At 27.0% G+C, this 11,476-nt stretch overlaps 1 protein-coding gene across 1 annotated transcript; it reads left to right on the forward strand.

The window, feature by feature from the left end:
* The first annotated feature begins 1,642 nt into the window (after positions 1–1,642).
* LOC113554492 (integral membrane protein GPR155) lies at positions 1,643–10,909 on the forward strand. The gene is made up of 15 exons (XM_026958373.1): positions 1,643–1,683; positions 6,661–6,810; positions 6,925–7,214; positions 7,289–7,563; positions 7,622–7,743; positions 7,833–8,007; positions 8,059–8,214; positions 8,282–8,359; positions 8,437–8,651; positions 8,710–8,849; positions 8,907–9,012; positions 9,808–9,943; positions 10,022–10,179; positions 10,250–10,390; positions 10,458–10,909. Exons 1-15 carry the CDS (start codon positions 1,643–1,645, stop codon positions 10,657–10,659), a joined length of 2,385 nt encoding a protein of 794 aa, XP_026814174.1. The 3' UTR covers positions 10,660–10,909.
* The last annotated feature ends 567 nt before the right edge of the window (positions 10,910–11,476 follow it).

Consider the following 11,476-nt stretch of genomic DNA (forward strand, 5'->3'; position numbering starts at 1 on the left):
TTACACCAATATTTTTAGCGATATTTTAATATATTAATATATATTTATTTTATTGTATGCGCCATGCGGACATTTCTTGTTATAAATATTTTTATTCATTCGAAGCTACAGTGCGTCCGATAATATTATGTACCTACTATGTAATTATAATTCATAGCGTCCATATATAAACTAACTACAAGTAGGGAAAATCTGAAGTACCTCGATAGTGACGTGAAATATTTGGTGTAGGTAGTGATCAGTGAAAGTGGGAATTAGCCAATTGGGTACTTATTCCTTTTATCGATATCGGTTATAAATGTTATAATAATTTATAATTGTGGTCTGTGGACACTATTTCCAGCCTTGCGGGTTGCAACTAGTAGTTACTTTATCAAGTATTAAGCACTAACTACAGCTTTGGTGTTTTTTTGTATTCATGGGTAATCCGGGTAATCGATATCTTTACCTTGGGTTTTTTATCGACGGCAACATTAGCGGTTTCTCGGCCAAGTTCCAAGAAATAATAAGAATACGTTCACGTCACGCTAATAATATGTATGTGATTAATTATCATCGTGAGTCATTCCGATTTCCGCAATACGCACAATTCGTACATATTATATAATATTAGTAGTTCAACTAGTTCAAGTAGTGTTGAAGCCGTAGTGCCACTACAATTTTCAGTAAAATTGGTACAAACTGCGAGAAGTGTATAACATAAAGATCTATACAACTACTATAGTACGAAAACGCGACACTACGGCGGCGGCAACAGCCTCCACTCGTGAGTACGACCGACCGGCGGGGTAGCCAGCGGACAGTATATTAATAATATAATGCGATTATTATTATCATTATTTATATGGACTCGGGTAGCCAGTCCTGCAGCTCGTCAGGACGGTCCCCTCTCTCGCGCAGTCACCGTCACCGGCGCCGAGTACAGACGGAGATAAGTTTTATCTCGACGTATGGCGCTCACCCATATGATTTTAGTATATTGTTATCAATGTTATCACTGTCCAATTCTAATTTAGTGCACCAGCACCACTACAATTCATTCAGCACTGTCCCCACTGGGTACTGACTACTACATAAGTGTTCCATAGTCATCACTCATCAGTAATAACCGTGTATTCGTGTTTGTGACTTGTACGTTCTGCCGTCGTAGTGTTAATACTATACTTATCTATGGTAGTGTTGTCGCATTGTGCACCTGTGCAGTGGTCAACGACTGCCCGACGTTCGAACTGGATGTAATGACAGCGAATGATGCCGTTGCTTGTTACATTTTTTCGTTATTTATTATGATTTGTGAGAGTAACACTGCTGCGTAGAGCAACGAAACCGGAAGTACCCACGTTGTTCAAAAGTTCTGCTAATACGTACGTCGCGGAAACAATGAATATTCATTCAGTTCGTCTATTGTTCCGAAAATTTAATCTGTGTTAATTTTTCGAAAAATCAAATTTTTTTTATATAAATTCCGCGTGAATGAAAACCTTATTAACGTTCAATCCCGTTTGTTAATTTCTTTTAAACGGTACACTTTTTTTTTTATTTAACACATTGTATCTTATAGAATTTAAATATGAATGCTTCTTAATCCCGTAAGCATATTTCATTACACTCATTAGCCTTTGTCAATCAAAATAATATCAATATGGAAATTACTGATTCCGAAGCTTTAAAAGACGTATTGTTGTGAGTATTGAAAAAATAACTATAATGAATTAGGTAATAGGTACGGATTATACAATTCTGTATTAAAGTTTTATTTTAGTCAGTATCTTTAATTTTATTAGGTAGGTATAGCAGAAATATAATATCGTCCATAGTGGCAAACTATGAACAAAATTCAGCTCGGGAAAACTATTTTACCAGCTTTCAAATTTGTTTTGAGTTTTATTGCATGCTTATTTTGAATTTTTAGAATAAGTTTCCCTCAAAAAAATTTCTAAATAAAATAACTCATATTACCTGTCTTGAACTTATTAAAAGTTTATTTTAATTTATGAGGCATATCCAGAAAGTAAGATTACTAGATTTTTCTAATTTTTTAAAAGAATTGTTTAAAAAAAAAAACGTGGTTTTGTTAATATATGATATTAAGTTATTTTTCCACGTAATTGCCTTCTCGTTCTATGTATTTACATAGCCCCATGGCCCATGGTACAAGATTTTGTTGCCCTCCTTAAAGAATTTTCCCGCAATCTTCTAGTTCTTCTAAAACCTCTTGTTTCACTCCCTCGTCAATTGAAAATTTGTTTTCATCTATGTGTATCTTCAAGGAGGTAAAAAAAATAAAAGTCTGAAGGTTCCAAGTTAACAGAGTGTACAGAATGGATCTCAAAAAGTTTCAACCGAATGAGTTCAAAAGTGCCTTAGTGGCTTTGACCGTGAGGGGGCAAGTAATGTCATGCAACAAACACTTTGTTAACATTCCCTTTCATTTGTTTTGAATTGTTCTCCTAAGCTTTTTTAGGGTCTCATAGTATCGTTCTACATTAATTTTTTTTCTCGAGACAAAAATTTAAATTAAAATTTCTTAATAATTTTTCTGTCTTAAAACATGGTGGCCATGATTTTTTTTTTAAATTGAATTTTTAAATTTTTTGGAAAATGGGGAACTGGTGTGGCACCACTGTGACGACTGTTTTTTTGTCTTCGGAATATAATTAGCTACTCAGGTTTCATTTCCTATAACAATTGAGCTAAGAAAATTTTCACTTCCCTATTCAAATTGAAGAAGGAACAACCCCCGCACACTAACCGAATTATAGTTATCACACTTGGTACTATTTTTAATAGACATATTTCACAGAAACGTTCACTGTAAAATACATTTTCATATAATCAAATTTTGTCAGTGCTTACTATATTCAGAAAAATTTCCATTACTTTTAAGTGTGATCAACTTTGAAAAATATTTTTAGCATCCATAAATAGGAATGGCTTAAGTTATTATTTATTCACAATTCGCAGTTCACCAAAAAAAGTTTCAATATTCCACTTGTAAAGTTTGCCACTAAATGTATATTACAATCCAGCTATTGCCAAATTTCATATTTACTTTTTCTTTTCATGATTTATGAACATTATAATAATTAATAATATTTAGGTATTAGTTTGTACCTCATTAATTATTAGATATAGATATAACTGTACTTAGTGAAATATTTATATACTAAAAATGGTATTTTTTATTTTTAATGAATAATATCCACAAAAATAGGTAATTAGTATATGATTAATGATAAGCAAATCATCATATTTTATCAGAAAAATTATAAACAATACATGAGTAATACTATTGATAAATATTAGTTTTATTTTACATAGTAATATTTTATTTATTCTATAGTTTCTATTTAATCGCTTGGTTAAGCATAATTAATAATTTATGCTACTGTTAATAAATATTAGTTTTATTTTAAATATTTATATTTAATTAATTTTATAATTTTTATTTGATTGCTTGGCTGAGCAAAATTAGTAATTAATAATTTACAATTGATTTCTGTGCTGTATAAAACTGAAAATTATTGCTGACAATTTAAAATACAACTGGATAGTTACTATTCATAAAAACAAAATCAATTCTATACTAGTTTTCTTTGATTAGTTCTAACATATGATTACAAAAAGTGGTCAGTTTCAATGGGTGATGAAGAAAACTTAATGATCTTCAAAAGATAAATACTGTGTTTATCTATAGTCCTATCATTGAAAATTAAGAATAAAGAATGAGAATCAACAGAGAAGTTTTTCAAATGTACCTGAAGCCTGATATCAAATCATTTATAAGAGGCAAAAGTTTGGAATAGGCAGGACATATTTAGAGGTTAAATAGTGTAACATAAAAAGTAAAGACAGACACAATAAATAAAAAAAAAAGCTAAAGGATGACCTAAGCAAAGGATAAATATTTAAGCAGACCCTGAAAAATATGCTTCACAATTAAGTCTAAAAGAGTGAATATAGAGAAAGATACCTTGCAATAATAGATACAATGAAAGCTCAGAATGAGCTTTTAAGAGCTACAAAAAAAGTAGAATATTCAAGAATTTAAAATATTTTAAGTCAAATTTTAATTATTTTTTATTTTTGTCATGTTGCTCTAATAACTTCAATATCACCGGCTTTTTAATTTTAATATCTGTTCATAATAAATATTTTTCTATGATTTGTTAAACAAACTAACATAAAAAATCTACATGCATTTATATTTATTTTAGACTATGTTTAAATGTGTTTTGTTATTTTGTGGCTAAACATGTCACGTTTTGGAATTAAATGCCCTAAAATGTTATAGCCCTTAACTTAGTTTATGGTATTGAAATCCGATACTAGTATTGTAGAATAACAATAAACTGTCATACCATAACATCAATATAGTAGATAGTTTACTGATAGGTATTGATAATAATATAATATATTAATATGACTGAGATAGGTAACAACTACTTGAGCACCGACTCTCTATGTTCATAATGTAACAGAAAATAAGCCGTGTCGAATACCGATACCCCCACCACCAAATGGCAAATTATTTAAATGCACATTACTTAACATTAGATTTTAGTAAATTTTAACTTAACGTTTTACAGTAACAAAATGATCGAATTTGGCAACAAAATTTTTATCTTGATGTTTTGCTTTATATTGATATATTTTAATATGAAATATTTTTAATTTATAAAGAGAAATTAGTAAAGAAATAATTATACTAGAAAAAAATTATATTCATAACCAAGATAACAAATATAATAAAATGTAAAATAATAGTTAAAAAAATAAATAAATACAAATTTAAATTATTTACACATTTTTAAATAATATTAATTTAGATAACTTGGTTCTTAAGGAAAATTGATTTTTAAGTACTCGATATATATTAAATTGTTTTTCAAAATGGCTCACTCTAATATTAACAAACCTTTTACTAATTAAATTAAATAATATATGTTCATGACTAAGACAAGTGTTGTCCCTAAGACAACATTTATAGGGTGTGTGCCAGGAAAAAAAAATAGACGCGACAGCTCGTTTTTCAGAACAAAGTCCGCACTTCAGTAGTTGTTATCTATCTCAGTAATTAATATATAACATTACAACAATATATAATTTGAATTTGATTACATCGAGGTATATTCTAGTGTGTATTGGATAAAAAGTAAGGGGTGGAATGTTTATTGAGGGCGGAATGTTTATTGAGGGCATACATTTGTAATTTGATTGACAATTTTCAATAGTTTTTACTAGTTGAAAGTACTAACTTTGATGTTTAGCTATTATAGAGCTAGTATTTAAATATAATAATTAAGAGTAAAGTATAATAAGAGCATGGGGTGCTGGAGGAATTAATAGAAGCACTTTTTATAGACTATATTAATGACGTATAATGATAATTTGGAAAAGATTATTTATACAGAGTTTCATCATTATTTGTAATACTTTAATCATAAATAAAACTTACAGTTAATCATTACCTTAAGTTATGTTTAACCAAAACTTATATAGTATATAATATAAAGAGAACCTGTTTTTATAATAGTTTTAGCACAGATATTAAAAAAAAGCTTTCTCTTAGAGAATAAATGTCAATTTTTTGTTTTTGTTTATGATTAAAACATACATCACAATTAAATATTTAAATTTTAGAGTCTTGAATAAGTATTGTAGCTAAAAACTTATTTTAATTTTTTAAGTATTACAATATTGCTAATTATTGAGTAGTTTTAAATGACAAAAGGCAAATAAGTATATTTATAAGTTTTTATTGAAGTATTTTAGGTATGAAATAAAGAAATAAATTTATTTTTATTAAAGTTTTGTATTAAATGCCTTAGATATTTTTTTTTGTTCTATATGGTAGATGGTGACAAATATGTATATAGTATAGAAGTATGAATTCTATGTTCACCGTTCAGGAATGCCAAAATTATTGATCCTAATTCCTGACATTCTTTGTTTCCTATACTGAGCTAAACCTCATTAAGTATCAAAGAATTATATTAACTTAAATTGTTTTATGTACAGTTTGTTTAATTGCAATTAAATTACAATATTGAATAATAAATATAATATTTAGGTGAATATTGAATTTTTGTCTAATGTGTTTTTTTTATTTTATTTAAATCTTGTTGATGCTTTAAATTTCTTAAAGAGTGTAGCAAACATAAAAAGTTGTATTTATAAAAATGTTAAGATTTTGCATTTTATTACAATTTAAGAAATGGTAATAGGTAGTAAATATTAATTAATATAATGTATTATTGTTAAAATTCTGAATGTCAATGAATTATTCTTTTTTATTTTATTTTCGGAAGGTTGTTGAAGCGAGGCAAGTGGCTGCCTTTACAACTTAGTATTAAGTACTTTTGTAACTAAATTAAAACTGCTCTCCTCTCCCCTAAATCATTTCTAGATTCATTGCTGTTCATTTACACTTAAACTGTTGTTTTTGATAAACAACAGTTAAATATAATATATCTAAATATCTTTAACTATATATTATAAGTTATAGCTTTTATTATTATTTATTTATTAGCTGAATTCATCTACTGTAATATTCAGTTTTATAAATAGGATATGATAGATTATAATATATGAATAATACATATATTATATTATATAACATGTAATTTAATTACTTTCTATATATATTTTTTTTTTTAGTTTACTCAACAGTACACACACAAATGCTAAACAATTTTATAACATGATGATTTCAAATAAGACTGCAATTAATAAGAGTGATTCTGATGAAGACTTAATGAATAATATGTATAATGCATTATTTCAGTGTTTTGGGATCATTGTCACAGGGTAATTATATATACAAGCAAATTATACTTTTTGCTCATATTATTATTTTTGATTTTTATTATTAAAAAAATAACTAATTATAAATACATTATAACAACTATTATTTTATTTTAGGTATTTGTCAGGGCGATTGGGCCTGGTTAGTCATGCTGCTGGTATTGGCTTAAATAGATTTGTTGGAACATTTGCGTTACCTTCACTTATATTTGTTAATATGGCTGTGTTAGAATTATCATCTGTGAACTTGGTTTTTTTGGGATCTCTACTCCTATCTAAGACTTTGGTATTTGTATCAGTTGCTTTAATTACTGTATTAGTAACAAGACCTCCAGACATAGCTAGAGCTGCTCTGTTTGCTATATTCTGTACCCAGAGCAATGATTTTGCTATTGGAGCTCCAATATGTAAGTTATACAAATGTATTATAGATTTATTTTCTAATTATTTTCTGAGTATAATTTTATTTTTATTAAATCAGTTGAAGCGCTCTACAGACATCAACATAGTGAATTTGTTCAATACCTCTATCTCGTGGCTCCTATTAATTTAATAATCCTAAATCCATTTGGTTTTGCAATGATGGAATTAGGCAAAGAATATAATCGACATGAAACTACAAGACGTTCTGCTTTAATGGGACGAATATCAAGGAACATTATTTGTAATCCTGTTGTGTTTATGACAGCTTTGGGGATGATAGCTAATTTAGTATTTAATCACGACCCACCCAAAATGATTACAACTTTCTTAGGAGTAGGTAAAAATGCTTTTGTGTAATACCTAAATTTTATATTATATAATTAATTTTTAGACTTTTGGCAATGCGTTTACTGCTACTGCATTGTTTCTACTTGGTTTACGAATGGTTGGAAACATCAATAAACTTAGAGGAGAAGCTTTAATTTTACCATTACTCCTAATTGCTGCTAAATTGTAAGATTTCTAGATATCTTTATTTAATTATAACTATAAGTTGACAAAAATTTCTTCTTTTTTTCTAATTTATTGATTGAATTTTACAGAATAGTTTTGCCATTAGTGATTAGAGAACTTACAAGTATTTTTTTGGGAAAATTTGGTACAGTAAATGCTGATGATAGCCTTGCCTTTTCAATGTTTGGATTTTTATATGGAATGATTCCTTCTGCCCCAGCTGTTTTTGTTTATGCATCAGCATATAATCTCGAAATGGATTTGGTATGTACTATTTTTCATTGTTTAATAATTTATTAAGATTTTTATTTTTAGATTGCTAGTTCCATGGTATTGTGCGTATTCTTCTCAGCTCCAATTATGTTTTTAACTGCCAAGATAATATCTGTGGCCAAATTAGATCCATCAAATAATATAACAGCCTTAAAGGGGTATCAATTCAATGTTAGTATACTCGCCATCCCAGCATCTGTAAGTTGTTTAACTTTTTTGTATTAAATATAAATATTTTATAATATCTTGACTTATTTTTTTCCAGCTTTGGATTATCCTAGTCATGTTAAAAAAACTAAAAAGTTTACCATTCAAAGTAGTTTTTTGTTTAGTAATTTCACAGGTATTTTGTGTATATTGATATTCTAACATTGGTTTTCATAATGAAAATTGTTAATTAATAGTACATTATTGTTTTAGGTAATTTCATGTACTGGTGTATTACTTGAGTACTTATCAGAAACTCCACAATCACATCCCTTAACATACATTCAACTTATGTTGAGTATAGCTGGTGATATGAGTTGTTACATTTGGACTGCATGTTTAGCTTTTACTTTGCTAATAATGCATAAGCCATTTACTGATGAATTCCAAAATAAAATTATTTATTTCTATATGATAATATCTTGGGGGTAATTAGTTTTTTATTTATTGACTTAAAAATATTTTTCTCACACATTCTTATTTTAGTGTACCAATATTGTTGGTTTCTGTCCTGATGTTGACTTGCCAGCCACCATTGTTTATTAAATCTGATTTTGATCAAAATTATGTGTATGGAACTCCAGAAGCTGCAACTCTTACAATGATTCTCCTTTCATCTATAATTTGTAAATGATTTTTAGTAAATAATTAAATTCAATATTCATATTATATGCATTTTTTAGGCACCATCGTTTGTTTAGTTTTGCACCAACGCCAAAAGCATAAAATAATTAGACCCATAGTTTATTCAGAATCTATAAATGATGTACAAAGTACATCCAAGCAATCGTAAGTTTTTATTTGAATATTTAGCATACCCACCTAGTTACATTCAATAATTTAAAATGTATTCATTTGTTGATTATGTAATGTGTAATTATTCCATCACAAGTCGAAATTGATCGTTCACAACTTATCTCTCAACTACTTGATCTTTCCCTTTTTATTTAACTCAACTTACTATCTTGGACTTTTTGTTAGCTCAACAGACTTAACTACTGAAGTTATCTTAAGATTAAATTAAATTGGTTAATATTCAATTCTATAAAGTATATTAAAATAAGAAGACATAAAAAAAAAAAATGCAGGCTTACATCGTTAAAAATTTACTAAATGTTTAATTTGGTTGAATATGTTTAAAGTTTTCAACTAGCAAACAAATGTTTAGCTATATATTTTATAATTTACTTAAATAGATATTATTAGCTTATAAAAATTAATAACACAAGTCATTGTGAATTGTACACAATAAATTTCTAAAATTCATAATGTATTTATTATTTAACGATAAACAATATTTTGGATAGGTATACAATTAGAAAATTTGTTAAATACACAATAAAAATTTCTTTCATCAAATTAATTATTATATCTCTGGCATATGTACAATTATATAAGATATTATTAAGATTTAATAACTAACATTTTTGATTTTTATACTTTCATATTATTTAACATGCAAATAGTGATATGAAGAAAAGTTGAGAGACAAAGCAATACATTTTGAGCGATTAACTTAGACCAATGCATTAGTACCTTTCACATTTCTTAATTTCTATATTTCTATGTTAAAAATATTTACAGTATAGACACTCATAGTATTGACACAGACGATTTAAAACAAGGTCTTCTTTATGAAACCGAAACAAGTGTTATGGATAATAATGAATATATTAAACATTCTCTATTACTAATTATGCAAGCAGTTGCAATGTTTGTTGTAAGTACATTTTTATATTCCAATTGATTTGAAAAGCTTATATTCTGAATTGTATTAATAAAAATGTGATGTTAATAGACATTCTCTGTGGCCATTTGGAGAATATTTGGTGAAACAAATGGACTATACCTTGAATTAGCATATTCTGAAACTTCTTTAATGAGAGGGCAATCAATTTTCACATTGTTGATTTATGGTATTAATTATCAGTCTATTAATAAACCGATTGTGCGAGCGTAAGTTTCTCTATATTACTGAGTATTTTCATAATACTAATTACATAAATACAATATTGTTTATGTTTAGATGGAATAAATTTTGGTGGGGAGGATCACCAATCGAGTGTCCATCATGGGAAGAACTTCCATATGATACAAGAAAAACATGTGATAACTTTATGTTTAAGCACAGAGAAAAGTGTTTAGCAGAGATTACTCATCTTACTAGGTAATTAATTTTTTAATCCAACCCATTGTAAGTATTCAAATACCTATTTTATTATTTATTGTTCTAGATGGAAACTGTGGAAGTATAAGAAAACATTTACTGGTTCTGAGCTTGTAACATGGTTAGTGGAGAACAATATTTGTTCAAGTCGAGATGATGCTTTAGGATATTCTATTAAGTTATGGAATGGACAAGTACTGAGACACTTAAATTGTACCGAACATTTTCAAGATGTATCAAATATATTATATACATTTAATCGCCGCTAATTTTTACAACCTTTATATTATTTTTGGTGATTTATAAATAATCTCCATTGATTATTATTGTGATAATTGACTGTTAAGAGTGAGAATATTTTAATAATAATTTACATTTTTTTAAGCTTGTATTTGCCAATATGCTTCATATGTTATTGAATGGTTGGATTATGTATATACTTACTTAGTTTAAAAAAAAAAATTATCAATTGTAGAAAATTGAATAGTTTGATAATGTGATTACATTTTTATAATAATAGTTATTATTATTTTATATTCATTTTTACTATTATAATTTATTATTAATTTAATTGTTGACAGGCTTAATATATTATTTTATATTAAATAAATTTATCATATTTTAAAACAAACAACTATAATTAAAATATTAAAGTTATAGTTTGCTTTGAATAAAAGTTGTTTTTATTGAAAATTTATAGTGTGCATTAATAGTACTAACTTAATTATATGCCGTTGCCTATTGTTATTATTGTTTATAGGATACATGCATATTACATATAGAATATTGGATTTCAGAGATAACTTGAATTATCTTATTTATCCTGTATAATTAATTATATTTTATATAATATGCTTAATTTGAATCATTGTCCATTGGTATTAATTGTACATAAAATAAGACTGAAAAAGTTTTGAGTTTAACACATTTCCAACTTTCTGTTCATTAGTTCTAACTACAATATAAGTAAATACTAATATAATATTATTATTACATTATTATACTAATTTACCAAAAGTAAAAAAAGTTTTAGGCAATGTTTAAATCCCTGAAACTATATTAAAGTAAATACAATTATTTAAACTT

Source organism: Rhopalosiphum maidis, chromosome 2, assembly GCF_003676215.2.
Source record: "Rhopalosiphum maidis isolate BTI-1 chromosome 2, ASM367621v3, whole genome shotgun sequence".
Classification (NCBI taxonomy): domain Eukaryota; kingdom Metazoa; phylum Arthropoda; class Insecta; order Hemiptera; family Aphididae; genus Rhopalosiphum; species Rhopalosiphum maidis.

Bases quoted from the DNA above. Each gene is read 5' to 3' on its own strand.
- LOC113554492 (XM_026958373.1), top strand. From the start codon at position 1,643: ATGGAAATTACTGATTCCGAAGCTTTAAAAGACGTATTGTT. The intron at 1,684-6,660 runs GTGAGTATTGAA...TTTTTTTTTTAG, and splicing joins GCTTTAAAAGACGTATTGTT to TTTACTCAACAGTACACACA. The intron at 10,391-10,457 runs GTAATTAATTTT...TTATTGTTCTAG, and splicing joins GAGATTACTCATCTTACTAG to ATGGAAACTGTGGAAGTATA.